The sequence below is a fragment of the Dromaius novaehollandiae genome, chromosome 20, assembly GCF_036370855.1.
Source record: "Dromaius novaehollandiae isolate bDroNov1 chromosome 20, bDroNov1.hap1, whole genome shotgun sequence".
Taxonomy (NCBI): Eukaryota; Metazoa; Chordata; class Aves; order Casuariiformes; family Dromaiidae; genus Dromaius; species Dromaius novaehollandiae.
This window is the reverse complement of record NC_088117.1, coordinates 8,379,810-8,401,716: the sequence shown is the minus strand read 5'-3', so window position 1 is coordinate 8,401,716 and position 21,907 is coordinate 8,379,810. Positions and strand designations below refer to the sequence as shown.

General features: G+C 44.8%; 2 protein-coding genes across 8 annotated transcripts in view; one reads left to right on the top strand and one right to left on the bottom strand.

Annotated features, from left to right (window-relative positions):
• The window catches only part of FNBP1 (formin binding protein 1), a 103,320-nt gene extending 99,547 nt beyond the window's left edge, over positions 1 to 3,773 (top strand). Inside the window, exon 18 of the mRNA XM_026101832.2 lies at positions 570 to 3,773. Coding sequence (XP_025957617.1) covers positions 570 to 577 — 8 coding nt within the window. The 3' untranslated portion in view covers positions 578 to 3,773. The remainder of the gene's footprint in view (positions 1 to 569) is intronic.
• Positions 3,774 to 8,069: 4,296 nt separating this feature from the next.
• USP20 (ubiquitin specific peptidase 20) overlaps positions 8,070 to 21,907 on the bottom strand; it is a 23,707-nt gene continuing 9,869 nt past the window's right edge. For all 7 annotated transcript variants that reach the window (XM_064523756.1, XM_064523758.1, XM_064523760.1 and 4 more), the window contains 15 exons: positions 20,162 to 20,603; positions 19,095 to 19,232; positions 17,758 to 17,870; positions 17,136 to 17,308; positions 16,559 to 16,653; positions 15,940 to 15,973; positions 15,440 to 15,485; positions 14,987 to 15,167; positions 14,399 to 14,525; positions 14,114 to 14,283; positions 13,349 to 13,430; positions 12,837 to 12,945; positions 12,343 to 12,445; positions 11,462 to 11,533; positions 8,070 to 10,371 (listed from right to left, as the gene is read on the bottom strand). In XM_064523756.1, coding sequence (XP_064379826.1) covers positions 10,211 to 10,371; positions 11,462 to 11,533; positions 12,343 to 12,445; positions 12,837 to 12,945; positions 13,349 to 13,430; positions 14,114 to 14,283; positions 14,399 to 14,525; positions 14,987 to 15,167; positions 15,440 to 15,485; positions 15,940 to 15,973; positions 16,559 to 16,653; positions 17,136 to 17,308; positions 17,758 to 17,870; positions 19,095 to 19,232; positions 20,162 to 20,603 — 2,046 coding nt within the window. In that variant the 3' untranslated portion in view covers positions 8,070 to 10,210. The remainder of the gene's footprint in view (positions 10,372 to 11,461; positions 11,534 to 12,342; positions 12,446 to 12,836; positions 12,946 to 13,348; positions 13,431 to 14,113; positions 14,284 to 14,398; positions 14,526 to 14,986; positions 15,168 to 15,439; positions 15,486 to 15,939; positions 15,974 to 16,558; positions 16,654 to 17,135; positions 17,309 to 17,757; positions 17,871 to 19,094; positions 19,233 to 20,161; positions 20,604 to 21,907) is intronic.

Here is a 21,907-nt window from a genome sequence, read left to right as displayed (position 1 = left end):
CTACATGAATGTGACATACCATAAGTTTAGAGGCTAAGACTGCTTTCACTTACCTGTTTATTTCAGAACTTTCCTTAAGAATGAAGGGTCTTCACAGCCTCTTGCGTAATGGATAGCTACTGTGGATCCACCTGCAGAATTTCTTGTGTGTTAACTACTTATTATTCTTCAGTATCATTCATGCTCTTTGGCGCAGTCCCTTGGACACATACACTACTCCTTTGCAGGTTGAAAAGAAAAAAGCCACTTGTTTTGTCTACTGTTGCAATGTGGAAGTGCTGGCAGGGTCCTGCTCCTAGGTTTGTGTCCTTCTTGCAGGGAGGGCAGTGTTCGCAGTGATGCTCTTCTCCAATGCTGGAGGGAAGGGCTGAGGGAGAACGATTACTGTTTTGAGTGCTGGCAATTTAAGCCTGAGTTCAGGAGCTTTTCTTAATCCTTGGTAACCTGATAGATGCTCGGGTGCTGTATTTCCCTTTAACCTCCTGCAGGCAACTTACTCTTAAGGCATCCCTTTTTCCCAGGTCTCTTTCTAATCCAGTCTCTTTCTTTTTGTCTTTCTTATGTTTTAGATTCCTAAAGGTGTTTGTGCTGGTGCAAGAACCTCGGGGCGAGCTTGTCACAGAAGGAGAAACAAAATGGTCTGTTTACCCTGCAGGCAGTTAAAACATACCCATGGAAAACCAGACTCCCAGTCTTGTCTGGAGTTCCCACTTGAAAAATTCAGATCTAAATTCCATCCCAATATCATTCAGATGCTTGCTCTTTTTTATGGCATGCTACTTGTGGCTCAGATTAATGTGTCAGCCTTCCCCACTCTTCTGCCAGCTTGGCATGGCCTTTCTGTAAAACATAACCAACACTTTTCCCCAGCCAGTTCCTCCCAACACAGTCAAAGAACTGCTGGCTGCCTTTTGATGCAAAGGGTAACCAGAGAGTCCCAGGCATGTACCGGTCTATCTTCTATCCTCCCTTGTCCCTCAGTCCATCTGAATGCATGCACTGGTCCATCAGCTTTTCACGTGGTGCCTTTAGTGCTAATCTTGCAGGTAGTCTCATCAGATAGGTGGGGAGGGAGGTGCATACACGTGAAAAGCCACCCTTGGGAAAAGTGTTACAGCAGCTGGACTGGACTCTGAATTTGCGGATGTTAAATTTTATGCACATGCGTTATTCAATATTCTGCTTTCCCGAAGAGATCACTAATACTTGTCAGCCTTTATTTTTTTTAAATTTAGGCTGATGCTTATTCTGAGTATTAAATACCCATGACCTTGCTGTTTCCTGCAAGCCTTGAAGCTCATGTATGTATACTTGCTTTCCTGCTTGCTCTCTCTGCCCCTGCTTCTCTCTCTCTCTCCCTCTTTGTCCCTCCCTTCCTCTTTCTCTCACACACACACAGACACACACAGGCACACAGAGACACTAGCATTTTGGTTTGAAGCCCCATTTTGCTCGTCACAAAGACCTCCGTTTTGCTCTTGTTTCAGTCTGCATGCTCGCCCTGTTGCCTTGCCTGCGCCCACCTTCCTGAGGGCCACGTTATTTGGTGGCTCATTGTTCATAATCTCTTTGCAGATTTTTTTGTTAGTTTGTTTTTTAGCATTTCAGACCTGCCTTATCTTTTTGCATGATCTCTTGTGCGTTCTCATCAGTTAATGTTTGAATAACAGAATTTTTTTAGAAAAAGGAAAAAGAAAAAAGAACCTGCGCTCTGTTTCATTCTCCCACCTTGCCTCGGACTGGACCTCAACCCAGAAGCGAGACAGGAATTGTGACTTACTCATCAGCCATCCTGTTCTCACATGATTTTATTTGAAGCAGAAGTAGCATGATAAGTGATGCTGCACCTTATGTCATGCAGTGGAGAGAAAGCTATAATACCTCCAAATATCACATGATCTGGACCTAAACTGCCTAAAAAGGGGTTGATTATTTTTCTAAGCTTCCACGCTGTAAATGTATTGTTTTCCCTTTAGTCTTTGCCGTTGCTATTACAGTAATCCTTGTACCTGTTTGAGGCCTGTAAGAGTCAGTTGCCACTAATAGTTCCTGAGGGCCTAACTTTATTCATAGGTCAACAAATCATTTGGGGAAATTCACTTACTCTTAGGAAACTTCAGCATCTTTTGTAATATCCCCAGAATTAGGAAAATAATAATACGAAGCCACTATGGCCAGTCTCCCTAAAATGAAGCCTCTCAGGTTTAGTTTGCAGGCAGATGTATGTGTGTTGCTTTGCTGCCTGCTGTGTTTTTAGGCAGGGTCAGCATGTAAAAATGTGTCCAAGAACCATGTACTCTTCATGTTGGGGATTGCTTAGGTCTTCCTCACTCAGGATGAAGTTATTTTTGATTGAAGTTACATGTTGTGTTCATAACTTTGTCCCTTTCTCTCCATTCAAAATACCAATTTTTATTTTTGATAACAAGGGCCCTCATTCCTGCTGCTACAACTGTAGCTGTTATATTATGGTGCTTAATATCTGCAAGCATCAGTCGGCAAAAGTTTCGTTTCTATTTTTTTTTTCTTTTTTAATCTAATTGAAATGGCTCAGGAGCCTGCATTGTCAAGCAGATGATGCCAACACTGAGGCTGTTCAGCTACAGCGTTACCGGAGTCAGAAGGATCATAATCAATTGAATTACCATCCTTATCATTGCTGCTACTGTGTTTGCTTAACTGTTTAGATCCATGAGCCTCTGATAGCAGAATTGTTATCTACACTGTTGGCAACTGTAGCTTCGTACAAAAATTTGTGACATACCTGTGCAAAGGCTTTGTTGCACTGCAAAGCCAACACATGTCTATCAGGGGATCTAAATGGTTAAGCAGTTAACAGGTGTGCAAAAATCTTTTGAATATTTTTAGCTGCAGTATTTTTATTCTCTTGTGTCTGATGCACTGTTGAATCAGCAGCTGGAATAATTCATTTTCACCTATTATTGTGCCATCTATGTAAAAATTAGATAAAAGTTTGCTTTTATATATTTAATCTAGGTGGACAGTATATTATTGTCAGCCTCTGTGGAACATTTGAACAATTGCAATGTCTGTGTTGCTAAATAGTGCTTTAGAAAGAGCATTAGCTTTAGCCAAATGATTTTCTTCAAAAGAGTTTTATTAAAAGACCATGTATGGAGTTTTTATAAACTTGGTAACTAGTTCCCAAAAGCCTGGATCTTAAAACTTATTACAAGAAAAATTAGCAGCAGTCATATATTGTGGCCTATACATCTTTATTCTGCTGCCTTTATTCAGGGTAAAGAATGGGTAATTTTTGTAGAATTTACCTTTTACGAAATCTAAAGGACTAAATATGTGACTGGTTTATAAAAACTCTGCTTGAATTTACTAATCTCACCCAGAAGTGTGGACTGTACATTCTACGAAATCTCTTCCCCAGCAAAAGTCTCTAATGCCCTTTCTTAACATCTGTAAATAGAGAAGAAACATATTTACTGATACTGAAAGTTGTGTTTAATGCTGAGTATTTTTCAGACGTTCATTTAGTTTGATGCATATTGTTCTTTGTTTTTGTTTTCCTGCCTGAAGTGTCAAAAGACCTAAAAGAAGCCAAATTCTATTTTAACATGACGATGTCGAGCACTTTTTTATTTGTATATGTGTGTGTATGTGTGTTTGAGCACTGAACTTTAGATTTTGGTGGCATCTCAGTGTTGTGATTTCATTGCCAATGTACAAGGTTCTGGTGTTGCCCATTCATTTCTGGAGACAGAATTCAACCAAATAAAGTGCTTCCATTTGAAAGCGAATATTGACCTTGTAACAATGAAAGGAAAGTCATCCACATATTTAAATAAACATTTAATTCCAGAAATACAACTTCACTGGATCCTTTTGATCATCCAGAGAAGAAAAAAAGTGGTTTTGCTGTTTATTTCCCAATCAAAAAAGGCTTGTGCCTCTTGGCTGGGGCTGCTTCTCTGATTTGTTGAGGTATTATATCCATTGCTCTCCAGCAACCTTTTTGCCTTACCACAAATATTTCCAGTTGAGAATTTAGCTGTGGCTTATTGTTTTAGCCAGATACAAAATCTATAACCTGAAACTCCGCTTGGCTTCTCTCATATTCCTCAGCATTCTCCTTGAACTATGGAGTGGATTTTGGTTTCATGTCCAGCTGTAAAATTTTCAGCAAATAAGCAGAAAGAGCCAGTTCCAGTGCTGTGCTTGTGTATAGCTGCTGTTTTGTGAAGAATGATGAAAAATTCTTCCTCATACTTCCCCCCCCCCCCCCATTTCATACCTGATTTTTCGGGTAAGTGGGGTGTTAATTGGGTCTGCACTAAGAAAAATAGTGCCTTGAGTAACTATGTCCCACATACCTAGTTCCCAACAGGTCACTTTGAGATACTTGCAATTTTACGAAACTTTTACCTTTCCAGCTGGCACCGAACACAGAACAAAGTGTTTTCTGGAAGCTTTATCAAAAACAATGTAGTCATTTGAGAAGAAAGAAAAATGCATTGTTCTGGTTGTAGTTGTTGGTGTACTTGGGAAAGACAGGTGGCTCTTGGGTGTGGGGGGGTTTTTTGTTTGTTTGTTTTAAACTTCCCCACTTTAGGCCACAAGGACTGTAAGTTTGGGGAAAACAATTCCTCTTAAGACAGAGCAGTACCTTTTAATACCCATAGTGGGTGTGTTGGTTTAATCAGAAGGCTCAGCAGATTTTTTGATGCTACTTGTTTATACGTTAAATGTGTTGTGCCCATAGCAAGTAATGCATTCATGCATGTGTATGCATACACGTGTGCACACATGTATGAAATACAGTAGTATTTCCCTTCTCTGAATAATCTGTAAGTCTGGATAAGGTTATTTGCAATTTAGCTTTAATGTGCAGGGGGTGGTGAACAGTGGATGGAAGAGCTCCAAGGAAATCTTTTGCCAGGCTGCAGGTGCTAGGGGTACTGTGCACATGCTGTGCTGGAGCTGGCTGTCTTGAGCTGTGATTTATTTTCCTTTAGAGGAAGAGGGGGGGCCCAGATTGCACTCTAAATGCCTGAAGCTTGTCACAGCCCTAGAGAGGAGAATCTGAAATTAGTACTGAGGTGCTGCCCTGCTCCCTGAGCCTGTGCACATGCTTTTGAGCATTTGCACACCTGTATCCCCCTTCTCAGTCCAGGTTTGGGGAAAGGCAGATAATGAAATAGGGGAGGAATGTGCATTCCTACCCAGCACCTCGCTGGTGCAAAATGAACAAGATGGACGGAAACAGCTAAATGCAGCAGTCGGTGGGTTTCCACTGAGGGGACTGAAGCACGACAAGGGTATTGAGACAGCTCCTGTCTGCGTGTCTTACTGGCTGTGGGAGGTGTGGTGGGGGAAGGAGCCAGACAGCGCTCGAGGAAAGGGCTGTGCACGTACATAAGGCACGTGGTTCAGGGTTCGTGCAACTTGTGAACTTCCTTTGGCAACCTTAATTTTGCTTTGGTGTGTTTGTCCAGCATTAACAACACAAAATAACTGTGGCTGTGGCTGGACAAAATTTTCCTTCCTGTTTTTGGAAGAAAGAAACGGCTTACACCAAAGAGGAAGAGATCCTCAACTGGCAGATGGAGGGTTCCCTTAAAAGGTCCCTCAAATGCTGTGTCAGGAAAGCCATTGCTGTATAAAACAGCATGTCAGGGAAGTGCAGAGAAACTGGGCAGGTAGCTCAAGGAAGCACAACTTCACCACTCCATGGAGAGCAACACATCCTACTGCCTCTGCTTGGATGCAGGGCTGCAGTAGCGTGCTGGGTTTGTGGATGGTGCTGTCTGCTGCTGTATTGCACTGTGCTGCTCTGCCGATACACAAGCCTTGTAATTTAGCTCTATATTGACCTAAAATTGCTTCTCTGTCCTTAAGAGCATTAACCTAAAAATCTCTTCTTCCTCTCTCTAGCTGAGACAAAAAGTCTGACTAGCTTCTGGACAGCTGCTCCATCACCTGTTAGTCCAGTACATTGGAAATAGCCTCATCTAGGAGCCAAGAAGATTTGCAGTTGTGCAGCTCATAGTAGGTGGTACCTGAGTAATACCTGACTGTTTAATATGGACTAATGAGGCTTCATCTGAAGCAGCTATATATAGGTTTTTTTTCCTAAGGTCAGATTCTCATTTTTTTTTAACAGAACTTCAGTTGTTCTTTGCCAGCAGTAATTATCCCTGTCAGTTTGGGACAAATCAGTATTGTTTATGAAAGCAGTCTGCCAGAAAGAATGCTCAAGAGTACAGAGAAAATAAGGCTGAGACATACATGGTCCATGTCTGCATTTTTTGGAAACAATGAACAGCAGGAGGTGTCAGTCTGGCTCTAACTTTGATTTCTCTTAAACAGTATTAGCATTGCTAGCTTTAAATAGAAACAGAGCAATCAAATTAGTGATTGAAGGCTGGGAGCTGAAGCCAAGCTAAGCAATAACTAGGAAGAAAATAAAATGAGCTTTAAATACATGTCACTGAACATGTCGCAGACAGTATACAGAATGCTATTTATTTTGGTCATTCAGAAGGAGGATGGAGAGGTGCCACTGGCAGCTGTGGACTGCAGAGTAAGGCCGAGGCTGCATGGACAAGTGACCACGGATGGTAACTGTGGGGTAGGTTTACAATACGTTGCATTGCATCCCTGAAGGAAAAGCTATCTTGGCCTTCCATGGGTTGAGACATGACACACATGCATTGTAAGGTAAGAGCATAGGGGCAGGTACTGCAGAGTACTTGTCATTCTGTGCATCACAGCTTCAGTTATATCAAACTGATGCGTTCATGCGACCATAGTCTAGGCCTTGAGAATATTCAGCAGAAAAGTAGGACCTCCTGTAAACAGAACTTATGTATTGTAAACTTGCTAATACTCACAGAAGACTGGGGGGGAGGGAGAGCAAATAATACAAATAGAGTGAGGTTAGCTCAATCAGTCCAATGCATGAACAATTCTCTCATCTCCCTATTTTTGCAATCAGCAAGGGACCTGATAAAATAAGGAAAAAAGGAAGTGTTTATGCAAAAAGAACTGATCTATCTTAGCCATAAAATCTTGCTTGCAACAGCTCACACAGCTAGCTGTGTTCAGGATAGATGCTCAGAAATACCATAGCTATCTGCTATCAGAGTCAGAGAAAAGGAGCACTACAATCAGATTTCAAATCTAAAATGTAGTATGGATGCACAACAAAGCTTTGAGTGTCTAACAGGATAACAAAAAGTACAATTAGGGTTTTGCCAGTGTAATACTAAAGCTGTTTGTCTAGACACTATATAATCCAGTCCCTAGGGGAAGGGAGTTTGTTAATGTCTTCAGGAATGTTACAAACTGTTCTGCAGTTGCTGAGGTTACAGAGTTTGTTTTCTAGATGAAAGTTCTGAAGAATGACTTAAAGTTGGTAGAGTACAAGCTGTATGTTCTTATTAACTGAACTCCAGCCCTCTTTTCTGTAATATTTTGGTCTTCAGCTAATAAGGCAGTCTTACTCACCATTTGGGAGGAGAGAACCCTCCTTAACTTCTTCCGGCCCCTCAAATGTGAGCTGCCATTCATAACAGCTACCTGTTTCAGCTACTCTTGTTGTTCACACGGGCAAGAGTACAGTGGTTCCTGCAGCCTCAGGAGCAGCAGGGCCTACTGTCTGCATTGCGCCTATGAGCAAAGCTACTCTCGCATAAATGTTACTAAGGGAAGTAAACTCCTCCAACTACAAGCTACTCCATTTGCAAGTTATGTTCCTAGCAATGATGGTCATGAACAGCACATGCTTCCCAGACAACATAGGCTTCCTGAGACAGAAACTCAGCTGAAACTGTGTACCAGACCTGAGTAAATGAAACAAGATGAACAGGAAGTCTTTGTAAGACGCTGAAAGGAGCAGGTGCCCTTGTCTGGACAACTGCAGTATGATTTAGTGAAAAGCACTACTAAAGCTTGCTGCTGCTCAGAAGGATCTGTTTTGCAAGGCCACTCAGCAGCAGCAGGATGTTTGAATTTTTTTTCTTTTCATTAATGCCGTAAGTTACATGGAAGCTGTCAGACCCCTCTGGCCATGCAGACAGGCACCAGTCATGCAGTTTGTTGAATGCACATGTATTTATTGGGACACATTTCCAGCACAAAATATAACACTTAAGCACAGGAGTGTTATTACAATCTATACAGCGTCCTCTGAATGGCACAGACAACACAGACATGCAGCCATACAGGCTCTGCAGCAGAATCCAAGAAGGCTGCAGTAGCAAACAAAGACAGCTTAAAACAATGAGAAATCCCAACAGTGGCTCATTCTCTGACCTCCCCTCTGGCCTGGCTGGGTATGTACAAGCATCCAGTAAACAGGATAGTAAAATTAACATGCTGAACCATTTACAGAGACTTTTTTAAAGAAGAGTTTGCTGCAAACAGCAAACATTTGGTCTAAAAAAATCTGAAGGCCACATTTTTTATTTCAGAAACTTTTCTCCCACACCCTTTTCCACTTCCTATTTGAGAGTCAAAGAGCAGCTTTCCTCTCCCCCCTCCCTCCCTTTCTCTTCTATGGGAAGAGCACAATAAGTACATAGGAGGTCACAGCTCCATGCTGGAGTCTGGTACCAAGGCCAGACTGATGCTGAGGAATCATAAAGGTTCCAGCACCGTTATGAACATACAGTTTGGTTCTTCAGCCCAAGAGTTTGCTTAGACCCAATGGAGAAGCTACCTCTGCCTTACCAGCTTTGCCTTGCTCTCCTTCTATCAGCTCTCACTCGAGGGTTTGCAAAGTCACATGGAATTTATTATTGCCTTGCTGGCTTAAAGATTAAGCAGGGCTATTCAAAACTCTTGATGAGAAAAGTAGCATTTAGCCTTTTTCATCTTCATTCCTCTCTCCTCCACCTGTTAATCGGATGCTCCGTGGCTGCATTACTGGCAGTACATTGGGGAGCAAGTTATTTCTTTTCATTAAATGAGCCACTGTATACACAAACAAGATCGGTGTTGAGAAGCTAGAATGAGCTCAGCACATATGTGGGGGCTTGTTTGCAGAAAACAAGGCTAAGAGGCTGCTTCAACAGCCTGAGGCCTGCTCAGCTGGGCACCTTCCCCAGTGCTGAATTACTGCCCTGTCCAAAGGTGACCCATCTGACTAGGCTCTGTGCAAACAAATGCCTCAGAGGGTCCTCCTCATCCTTCACACACCCTTCTCATAAAAGGTGTGGAGACAGGTCTAGGCTTACACACAGGGTCCTTCTGAGAATGGGGTCTGGACAAGCAGCTGGGGGAATTTCATATGACCCAGAACAAGAGCCCTAAAGTCTGCATCAGAGCTGTCTTGTGTCCAGCTCTGATGAAGTCTGCCCCTCTAACAGCTTTGCCTTTAAGCTGTTCATGTACCACCCCTGGGAACTTAATACCTAGAAGGCTGCATCTGTATCTACAAAGCTGCCAGGAGTTTAGAGGAAACAGCACAGTGGGAAGCCGTTGTAAAGGAGAACTTGTCTTGCAGCTTTGTTCTCTGAAAATTTGCTGAACACATGGTATCAGATACAAGGAGGAAAGAATTCTGCAGGACTGTGAAGGTGTAGCTATGGCCAGTGGGGGGAGAAACAGCCTCTTTCAAGATTTCTTAGTTGCAACTGAAGTTGCAAGAATTAGATAAGGAGCAAAACTAGGAAGTTGTGTCAGCTGTGCACCACCAGCACAAAACTATCAGGAGACCTTGTGGCTTTAGTCAGCTTCAGATAAACAGGTTTCTCTAGTTGCAACATTGCACACTGGAAACATAAATAACATTTCATTATCTTTATACATTGGATTAAAAAAAAAAAAAAGTGCCAGAAGCAAAACCTGCAAAGGAGCAGAGAGATTCAATTCACTGGGGGCAGGCTGGGAGTGCTGACTTTGTGTAAGCAAACAAAAGGGAGAGGGGTCAAGTCAAAACATTTCCTAGTGAAGTTTGGCTGCAGCCTCCCCACCATGGCTTTATCCACTGGGGCTGCACAGATGAATTACAGAAAAATTGATTTCTCCCAGTCTTTTCCAGCACTGTCCCTATATCCAAAACCACATGAAAGGATGGTGGAGGAAACCTGCCTTCCCCAGAAGTGGTGGTGAGCACTGCACACACCTTTGAGTACCAGACAGAGGAAGAGGTTTAACTCCTCGGGATTCCCCAGCCTTTCAGCCCCACATGGACATATTCGTGCCATACCTTCCCTGCCCCATCCCGCACCGTTCACACAGCTCGGGTCTCCGCTTCAATCTTCTGCTCCCCATGTAGGTTCTCCAGTTCCTGGGCCTGGGCCACATTCTGTCTGATAGCAATTTCTGGGCCCCCTCCATATAGCGTGCTTAAATAAATCCATGTCTCCTCAGAAATCTGCCCATAATCAGCACCTGAAAAGGACAACAGCAGTAATCAGACATGCAGCCAGGGCCCCAGTGCAGGTGCTTGCTCTGTGCTGCTGCGACGCAGAAAGGCTGGTTTGTCGCAGCACAGAGGACATCCTCTCCAACCACCTCTCCCTGCTCAGGCCCATCACCAGGAAAAGCGAGGCACTGGAAGGCACGAGTGGTACCTGCAACTTGCACTGTCCAAGTCCAACCCAAACGCCCCCGACTCGGGTGGCAGCTCTGCGCCCTGCAGCTGTAGTGACAGTGGCCCTGGCCAGCCCTCTGCAGCGCCACCTGCTGCTGGCGGCCACTGAGGCTCCATCGCAGTTCAGCTGACTGCTCTGGTTCTGCTGCAGTCACATCTCCGCTCTCCGTAAGAGGAACTGAGCGGCCACAGCCCACGATACAAGGGCCTATCCGACCCTCTCTCCCATGCGCAGCACTGAACGAGCTCTGGCAGCCCAAGAGGCCTACAAAAATGCACTCAGACATATCAGCCCCAGGCAGTTTGGCTTCTGCTGCCAGAAGAGACTAAAAAAAAACCCAAAAAACAAAAACCCAAAACAAAAAAACAAACACACCTGGGAAGGACAGCTTAAAGTGGTCAAAGCACCAAGCAGGGAAAGTAGAGAACTTTGCTATGAAGGTTACAGCAAAGGAGGGAGGCAGAAATGGTTGTTCTGAGAGAGAACCAAGGTATAAACGCAATCTTTACCTGTTTAGCAGGAGAGGTCAGCATAACATAACCAGAGTTATTTCACAAGCTGAACCATAGCATATGCTGAAGTCAAGAGCAACACAAATATTGAAGGTCCATGGTGGGCAAAGGAGAAGATGGTGGAAAGGGCTTGGGGAACAGCAACAGCAACAGATGGGGGACTGCAGGTTTTACTATAGTGAGACACATCAGCAAGTGGGTCATGCAGGAGCTGCCAAATGGAGAGTTGAGATGGCTCACTCAGGGCAGTCAGCACAGAGGTTTGCAGAGAACTCCTCCTCTACAAAACCATCTTGCTGTGTTCCTGCTTCATGATGGACAGATGGATGTTTTAGCAACAAAACTTCAAAAGTCAGCAAACACAACAAGCCTCACCCTGCTTAACTTGCACGTGGCCACCTGCTTTTGTAAGTGCAATCTTGCTGTTGTCTATTGGTCCAGGAGGCTCTGTAAGAGGAGAACATGTCAGAAAATCATTCTGTTTTTCCACACTTTCCACCCATCTTCTGACCATTTGTCATAGAGGCAGCAGAGCCAGTGAAGACTGAGAAGAGGCTTTTGCTAGACTGTATAGTACTCCTATCAGAGGAATATTAAGTTCAGGGGGCTTTGTAAGTGGCTGATGCCAACGGGTGTGTGGGGAAGGCATCATTCATGAAGGAAAAAGCTCAACATTAATACCAACAGTATAAAGAATCAATACACTGCCATCAGGTATGGAGGGCTCTAGTTACAGAAAGTGGTATTAAACACAAAACCCTACAGTAAAGGAATTTCCAAACAGATAGGGAACTCTGACCTGCCAGAAAAGGCAGTAAGAACAGCAACAGTACTCAGGGGAATCTGTCTGGAGCAGTAAAGTCCAGACCCTCCAGGGCAAAGACATCCACTTCCATTACATGGGAACTGAAAAAACAAAAGGCTGACATTGTTACTGCTGATGTGGTCCCTTACTGTACTGTACATTTATGCTGTAAGAAGCTGCTCAGAAATGAGATCTGACACCCACGTGATGCACCCTGCCAAGGCTCCATTTCCACCAGATTCAGCTTATTTCCCAAGCTAGATCTCTTGTTATCTCTGCCTTGCCCTTAGGGATCTGCAGGCAGTCCAAGTGGCTGGTCACTGAATTCCACTCAGCATCAAATCATACCAATCAGGTACAATGCTCACTGAAGTGCACCCAGCAAGTAACATCCTTATTTCTATTCTGCCTCTCGCCATCGACAAGACTCCAGAGGTGTTGGGTTTCTTACCATTATCCTTCCCCTTGACAAAGGCTTCCCATTCACGGAACCACTGCATGCTAATACAGTAGATGACACTTGGAGACTCCTCTGCCTGGAAAGCCTTGTTCAGCTGGGAGAGCAGAGAAGAGAGAAAGGAGGGAAGGATTTAGTCACTGCTGAGATCAGGGGAGACCCTTCCGTTAACTGTAAGGCAGCCCTGCCATTCTTCAAACTATCCCCTGTAATCCCACTTCTTCTTCACATCCTGTTCCTGCTTACTAGAGCAGGCAAGAGACCAGGATGGTTTCAAACTTCATGACCCCATGCAGCTACACACAGCATTTTCATGTTCCAGCTGCCCCTCCCCATTCTGTTAGCACTGGGGAACCCCATGATCAATGTCCTGGCCATGCTGTAGACCGCATTCTGGAAGGCAGGGGCAAGAGTTTTCCACTAAATGTCTGTGGCAAGGTTTCCACCTCCATCCTTTGCCTTTACCTCCAGATCCTTCCCATACGAACCTTGATGAAGGTGTCGATTTCAATTCTCCTCCGTTTGGCAAGTGCTTCAATCTCCACTTGGCAAATCGAGCACACGTACAGATGGTTCACAGCAGGGCCACCCCCAAACCTGAGTCCAGGAAGAGAGGGAAGGGAATGGAGAACTGCAGCAGAATGGAAGTGTTTCCCAACCCTGAATCTTACAGAGATGGATTTTTATACTGCTCCAGGCACTGGTAAGGAGGGGTATCTGCAGCTGTTTTCTGAATGGATGAGACTGGCTTTACTCTACACAGCAAGGTCACAGCAATATTGCTCAGGAACAATGCACTGATACAGCTCATTTTGGTCTAAATTAGGAGGCTCTACCACATCCCACTTTTGCCTGTCCACGCCAAGTACCATGTACCTATAAGGTGCCATGGGAAGGCATCACGTCTTGGTCACTGCTGAGCTGGGAAAGATCCCAGGATGGCAGACTAGTCTAGTTAAACAGAACACAGTGGGAGGAGAAATGAAACAGACATCCTCACCTGTTGTAGAGGTATTCCCACACATTCTGGGGTAGAATCACCACCAAGTCATCAATGTAATGATATTTATTAGGAGGGATTCCTGTGAACGGAAGGCAAGAGAGTTAACCAGGAAACTGGTTATTGCTGGGTAAAGACACAAATAGCAAAAAGGCAGATCTTTCCCACTGAAAGCTTCCTGATTCTGGAATCTGCTTCCTCTATTGAAGGAAAACAGTCAGGAGTTCCTTAATTTTGGAGGTTTCTCAATTAGTGGCCTCCATTTCTAATGAAGTGCTTCATTTTCAAATAGAGATTTATAAACACATGAAGGCTTTCCAGCATGACAGATCAAGAAGCAGAACAGTAAAACATGTCTGATATCAGCTCTCTTCCGTAGCATGTGCTCCATTCTCCAAACAAACACTGAAGGCCAACCTTGCCGATAGGGTAACATAGATAAATGCTGCCTTATCTGCTTTCCACAGGTTTGTTTTTAAAAACAACTAGAGAAATGAAAATTGCTGTTTCCCAGCACTACACATCCCTCTGGGCCTCCAACCAGCAGGACAGTGGGGTAATTGTCTTATCTCTCCCTGACCAAGCTGGAGTTTCTGCCAGTTAGGTGGATCCTACCGCAGCATACATTGCATCGAGACTGCAGCTAGAGTGCTGGTGTTTTTCTTTTTTGGGTTTTTTTTTTCCTGCATTTGTTAATGTATCGGGCAGCAAAAGGGTGCAGCTGAAAGCTGCATGCTATTCCCAGGTCCAACAGCAGTGCCTTACCTCCATGAGAGCACAAAAAGGTGTGATTGGTAATAGGACCAGGCTCAGCAAAGGTGTTGAATTTATTGAGCCACTCTCGAGAGATGTAGAACTGGAGTAAACTGTGCTCCTTCATGCTGGCAAGGGACACAACTTTCTGACGTTCTCGCACAGCCTCTTCACTGCTTTTCCTTCAGTAGGGAAGAGAAGAGAAAATGAAGCAATCTCTGAAATTTTAGTTTTCCAAAGACATTTCCAGGTATTCTGCCACCAGCAAGGGACTGCTGCATCCGGGACACAGCTCACCTGTAGAACAGGACGTAGGCCTCTGCATTCTGTACCACAGTCTCATGGACTTCAGTGACATACTGGTCATCAAACTCGTACCACTGGCCGTTGATCACGTTCTGGCAGTAGGCTATGTAATGCCCACCTGTAACAGAGAAAATGCAACAGGGTGCAGGCAGAAGTCAGGCCTGGGATAGTGTCAGCAGCCCAGCAAGGATAAGCCATGAGCTGCTGGCAGAGAAAGAAGAAAAAGCGAGAGAGGCAGAATTCCCATTCAGGGGAGCTTTGCAGGAGTAGGGGAGCCTGGCACTGTCACCCCAATCGGCGTTCCTTGGAAAGGGCTTCTTTAATGAGCATGAACCCTGGGAAAGGGTTTGAGCCAGCCTAGCAGCAAGGCTGAAATAGCTGCAGGGGATCTGTCAAAAGCTGCTCAGCTTTAAAGGGCAGAGGCTGAGCAAGCCTGGGAATGGGAGAGTGGGCCTTACACTGCAGAGAGCCCTCTTCGTCCCAGAAGAGGTGCTGGCTAGGCCCAGAACACGCTTCTGCTCTTCTCACACTCATCTCTTTCCTAATCACCTCTGGCATATACTCCCAGGAAGGACTTACTGCCTGCTGTGCCATGATGGCAGATGACTGACAGGAGATCGTAGGTGGTGATCTGGGAGACACACTCCTTGGCTAGGAAAGGTCGCAGATCCAGCCCTTCCAAGGGGAAGGAGACATGACTGTTGATCTTGAAGGAATACATCACCTCATGCCGGAACCGTTTCAAGTGGATGCAAAGAATCTAGAAGAGCAGAGACAGAGAGCACCAAAGTGCAGCGTTGCTAATGGGTACTCTGATCCACCAGCATCTCTGTGTGTTCTCTGCTCTTTGCGAGGGTTCTTTGCCCTTTAGTCATGAATCCTGCTGGCTCATCAGCTTAGAAATCTCTTCTGGTCTACATAAAGGACTTTGCTACCAAAACAGACTGCTATTTCCATTCTACCTCTAGCGTCCTTACCTCCTCAGACAGCGGCAGCTGAGAGAGAACTAGGAAACAAGCTGCTTTTGCTCACCTCTGGTAGCCGGAGGACTTTGCAGTACTTCACTCCATTCCGCAGTCTGAGGGAGAAAGAGAAACAGCTGTGAGAAATCTCTAAAGGAAAGGGATGCCAACAGGCAAGGCCACTCTGGCAGAGTTCTTCATCCAGTCTTGCTCACTCTGAAATCCGAGACAAATCCTGAATTTCATGAGCAAGAAATTCAGGCTCTTTGCAGTATCAAATGAAGCACAGCATGAGCAGTTTGCCGTGCCTCTTCTTTCTAATACAATAGCCCCATCACTGCCAAGCCACATCTCCATTCATACCCCTCCTCTTCTTTCTTTTCCCACAGCCAGCACTTCTCCCAAGATCAGCCATATCTGAAGATCAAAACTCTAGCTTAAGGCGAGGCAGATTTTACATGCCAGTTAGCAGAAGAAATGTTCAGGCAGAAGACATAGCAAAATGTTTGACAGCTAGACAGAGAAATGACGTTGCGGAAATACAACACAATACAGATAATGCAAACTTACTTTTTACACCGTTCACAACTGTACATGTTGTCCCCTGCAGATGAAGAAAAGGGAGTCATTATGCAGTTACTCAAAGCACACAACTCCAATAACGATACACTTCCATCTAGTGTGGGGAAGCCAAGTTAAGTGGCCTTTTGGGGAAGCCAGGAGATCAAAACAAGCACTTTTCTCGATAAGCATAGGCATCAAGAGAATGCAATCAGCTAGCAGAAAAGTATACAATTGTCCATCGACACGAGTGTATACATCAAATGGCTGAAGTCCTTTAGAGCTTAAGAAATGGATGGAGAAAGTTAAGAACCTAAGGAGGTAAGGAACCACAGCACTCAAAAAAACACAGAAAAAAACAACAACAAACAACAGCCATGTCTGCTCCTGGCTGAGAACACTCACACTCAGATTCATAATGAAAAAGAAGTACCCTTGAGCAGATGGAAAAAACCTCATTTCTGCCCAGAGAAGGTGAACCACGAGGTTCTGCTACTGCCAAATCTGAGTGAAATACTGAGGCAGGCTTTCCAGGAGATTTAATCCATCTCCAGAATGCATGTGAAACATTCTTCTTCCATGATTTTTTCTTGTTTCTCACAATCAGTCACCACTGAAGCTAACTCACCCTTCAGTTCATCTGCTGCAAAAAAGGCAGCAAGACAATCCTCCAGCGTCACAACAGGACCCCAAAACCAGCTAGGGATACAGGACACCACGAATCTGCAAAGAGAGGGGATTGAGAAAAAGAATTGTACATAAACTAGCTGGACACTGGCTTACAAAATCCTAAATGGTTTAGTTTCCTTCAAGCTTGCAGGTCCTAAGTTGGCCCTCTAGCCTCATGACAGCCTCCCAGAGGTGCAGAGAAAGCAACTATTTCTCCTCAGCTGAGGTTCCTACTGGGATTGCTCAAACTGCAGAAGATTTGCGAAAATACACTGGTAATTCATCTGCTCTGGAGGGCAGATGTAAGTGAAGGATTATCAGCTGCACAAGAGGTCTCAAGGGGAATGACAGAACAAGAGGAACAACAGCAGCCGATTTATGTGAAAAAGCCAAAGCAAACCTGTGAGATACTGCCCTCATCCAAGGAATGGTTACAATTGACATTTCTGCTGTAAGCACCACTGGTTACAGATAGCTGCCTTCCAGCCATGGCAGGGCAAACCCCAGGAGAAAGCAGCCCTGCATAAGGAACACACCTCCGGATATACTCCATGATGAAAGCAATCCAGCCTTGCGAGGCATAGTTGTCACCACAGGCTCCTGTTTTAGCTGGCACGTTTTGGTAGATAGCAGAGTGCAGTTTGGCCAAGTCCTCCTTCCCTGGGATTGGAAGTGACAGGTCCTGGAATGTCTCCACTGTTGTAGAAACCTGGAAATATCCAAGAGGAAGAGGCCTGGGTTTCCTGTGCACATAATGGAGCTGGGACCTGATCTTCATCACCTTTTATCACTGCTTGGCCTTTGTCTAGGCTAGAAGCCTGAGCTGGCATTAAGAGCAGCCTATTCCGGTTAATTGTTTTTAACTGCCATCAGCAGGAAGACTTTTGACATGTTTTTTGCAGTGCACGAATCAGTTTTCTAATACAAATGTGACATTGCTAGGCCAACTCAGTAACACAGATAAGCAAAGAGGCCCCTACAGAGACAGACTATTTCTTGGCATGGTAGGTTTTTAACACCTCACCCACCACCCACCTTTTGTCATTTTAGCGAGTGTACTGCATCCCACAGTATTTGGAAATAGGAGTGCCATTTCCCAAGCAGAGATCTAAAACTACAAGATTGCACTCTTTGCTTGACGGCCACGAGGAGACTCACTCTGTCACAGGTGAGGCACTGCACCAGGCTGAGAATGGAGCCATCAAAGATGTCAGAAATCACACTGCGATAACGGAGCTCTTTCTTCTTTTTCCCAGAAGCCTGCATCTGGGCTGAAAGAGAGACAAGGAAGCCCCATCATCTAGGAGCTCTTTCCCAGTGTCCTGTCTCAGCAGTCATGCAGCCACACAAGAGCATAGGACAAGTGCTGCCCTGCATGTTCAGACATCACTTGCATGCCAACAAGATCGTGAAGCCCATTTTAAACTGACACGAGAAACCATGCTGCTTCAGATGGTACAAGGAAGGGGGAGGTAACCAACTGAACCAACACAAATAGAGCAGCTCTCAGCAGGCAGAAATTGTGTTTCTGGAAATCCCATCTCCATCCTCTTACTACATGTTTAGAAGCCTCATTCTGTCACAGAGTCCCCGCTTTTCTGAGGCCCTGCAACATTTTCTTCTAAGCTTTACACCTTACTTCCTCTCCCCCCTCACCTGCTTGCGTACTCTGCCCTTTCCTTTCTGGCATTTACCATGCGTACCCCAGGTGTCTTATGCTGGGGAAGACTCAGCCAAGAACTGGCTGAACACAGCTGTTTTGTTTAGTAACAAACCTTCTTCCTATGCACACAGAGTGCTTTTTATCAGGCCAGAACATCTGTGGCTGTGCTGACCTCAGCCAAGGGGCTAGTGCACAGTTTAAGAAATAATGGTATTATTGAACAGCTGTAGGGACAGTGGTATCAGCACGTGTCATTGTTTGCAGGCCGCGCAAGGATGGAGGATTTAGTTCTGCAATTTGCTTGGGATGGAGATACCAGTTTAACAGTAACAGAAGCCAGGCTCCATCCTGAAGCCTAACAATGCTGCCAGCACTGGATTGACATTTTTAGCCTTAATTCTATTATTGTGAGTCCAAAATGTCCAAGTGCCAGGAGACTCTCAGTAACATCATCTTACAGTCCCTAGACATGATATGAAGTACAAGTCTGGCAGACTCCACACTCCACAAAGGGACAGAGATTGTACTTGGGACTTCGTAGCTATTTTGTTAATAACAAAGCACGCGGACATAGACAAGGAAATCATTTTAGGCTCCTATATATGAGCACACCAGAACACCTGTTGTGCACACAGCTTGACTTCAGCTGCATGTTTACTGGATTCTTTGCGTAACACTATTTTAGAAAGCACTGATGTCCAGGCGAATCAGCTTTCCTTACAACTGTTAATCAAAAATCACGGTGGATTCTCTCTCTCTCCTGCAAATGAACACTTCCTCCTCCACATGCTCCCCTTTGCCTCCCAGCACATGCCAGACATCTTTGCACTACCTTTTTTGAGTACATAGGAAGGTCCAAGCCTGGCAGGACTGGAGCGAGGGGGACTGCTAGAGAGCTTGGAGTGCATCTCATGATGGACCGGACTGCAGGGGCGTGAGGAACAGCGCACGTAGGCATCATTGTCAGGCTCTGCTTGGGAAACAGGGAGGGGGGAAAAACACTGCTGAAAGTCTGTTACGCAAGCCCAGCCTATTGCAGCCAGTCTCAGCCCAGCTCCCAGCCCTGAGTTCTAGCACAAAGTCTTGCCCAGCACATACAGTTCAGTATCTATTATCTGTCCTACTTGCAGATTGGCAGATGACAGCCCCATCAGCACATGGGTAAGAATGGATACAGAGCTATACTGAACAGCTAATAATTATATATTAAAAAAAAAAAAACCACACATCATTTTTGTCACACTTGTGACTAATTAGGTTTTACAGCTTGCTCCTGTATCCTTAATCCACATAAACAGCACGGCTGTCTTCAGTGCCAGCTGGCACAGTAAGACTCTTATATAAAGAGGTGTTGAAAGATCGGATATGTTCAGTTGGAGGTGACTCCACACCTACATCTTAACTGCTGCTCTTTTCCCCAATGCAAAACGCACACAAACTGCATCTCCCTTTTCTCTGCACAAAGCCCACAGTCCAACGTTAACAAATATCTTCTTCCACTTCTCTTTCACAACCAGCATTTTCCCAGGCCAGCCTATCAGCTAAAGCAATGTACACATTTAAACCTTCTTCTTCAATTAGGAAAAGGCATTAATACAATGTCTGCAGGTTTGACCGAGGCAGCTCTTACTGCCTTCAGGTGTAGTCCTCATCCAGCCCCACTGCACTTTAGCCCAGCTAAACACCCTTCTGGCTCAGTTATGTTTTCTTACAGCAGCAGTTTTGCACAAAGGCGGAACTACTGCTAGGAATACTGAAAAGTCTTGGATGTAAAGTCTTTTTTGAAACCCATAGAAGGAGTCGTCACACTATGCATTGTTTGCCACTGCACTACAATGCTGTCCCACTGTAGGAAGACAACGTCTTCTCACAAACAACACAACCGGAAGACATTTATACCTGGCGTCCTACATGGGCTGGCAGGACAAGGAGCAGGGAGCATCTCAGGGGAGGCTCTACCATCAACTGCCATCATGGTAGTATCAACGTCTGCATCCTCATCCACCTGCTCCGAGTTGCTGCGCCGATGGCCACAGGAGAACTTTCTGTCTTTCATTCTCTCTTTCTCAGAGATACCTCTCCCTGCTTCATCCTGAATCAACAACTCCGTCTCTCCCAGGGAGCTGTTGCCCATGCCCCCAGTGGTCCGGCTTTGACCATCCCCTTCACCCCTGTCACTGCTTGAGTCACAGGAGAGGAACTCATCTTCCGAAGGACTGCGGTCACCCTCTCGCTTGTCGTCCTGGTCACTGGTATCCAAATCCCTTGTCTCAGCAACAATTGGTTCCTTTAGCTCTTCATGAAGTTGATCCATCAGGCAGCGCAGGAACTCTTGAGTGTCCTGAAAACCAGGAGCAATTCTGCATTAGTTAAGAGTCCATCCAGAAGTGGCAAAGGGGCAAAAGAACACAGAGACAGGTCCATTCACAGCCTCTTTCAATGCTGCCCACAGAAGTTAGCCACTTCTGTAACACAAGGAGACCCTTCTAAACCAGGGTACCCTGGAGATGTACCAACAAGCCTGTCTCCTTAGCAAGCACCTTTATCTCCTAATGATGAAAGGCCCAATTTTTTTCTTAACATCTTCAGCTAAAGAACACTGAAAAGCTAGAGAGCAGCTGCAGCATGCAAACCACGAGCTAATCTATCAGGGCATTACCACTGAGAAGAGGCAAGAGGACAGGAGAAACCTAATGAAGACAGCAGATTCTTATCCACAGAACAAATTTTCGTGAACACCGTCTTCTACTCATGATGATCCCTCTCTTAGAGGGGGCAGATTAAAATCTTTAATAATCAGGAATGGAACCAAAAACTAAAGACTAAACGGTGAGGGGTACAAGCTCCTAAATTTACAATACTTAGTAAAAGAGCTGATACAGTGGCAAAGGACCTGCTGGAAAGCCACCTGGTACTGTGACAACTCCAGGCAGTTAATTATGATGTTTCTGTTATTTTAGGGAAGCTTGGCTTTTAGCCTGCCCTGCCTTGCTTTTAACTTTATCTCTTTACAGCTGAGAGTTTTCCAATTCAAAGTACTTTGCATCAAAGATAAATACAGAAGTTCTTTCATTAATCATTATTTTTATCCACTGTTTTGACTTGCTATCAGCATCACGGCTTAGATGTGCTGTCTGCTGTCACTTCTTTTGTAAATTCCTAATCACAGTCTGATGTTTATGTTTTGTTCTAAAGAACAAACACTAGAGACTGCAGATAAAAAAAGCTTCAAAGAAAAAAGGATACTATCTTTAAGTAAGATTCATTTTGCTGTAATTCCCTAGGAAATGAATATAGAACACTCACATTTTTAACATTTTAGTACAGACTTATCCAGGTTTCCCAGCTCTCATAAATAAATAATACCTAACTCTGTATAGCACATGTCAATACATTTCAAAGCCCTTTATAAAGGAGGTCAGCATCATATTTTTATAGGTGAGAAAACAGACATAGAAAGATACACTGATTTGATACCAGCAAGCCAGAGGCAGGGCCTGGAAGGGAACCCAGGTCTCCTGAATCTCAAAGGGCTTTATCTGATCACTAACACTGACACAAAGCAGGGCATGACCCCGAGCACAATCTCCTGTTTCCAAACACAAGCACCACTGTTGCAGGAAGAAAAACCCCACCATCTTTGGA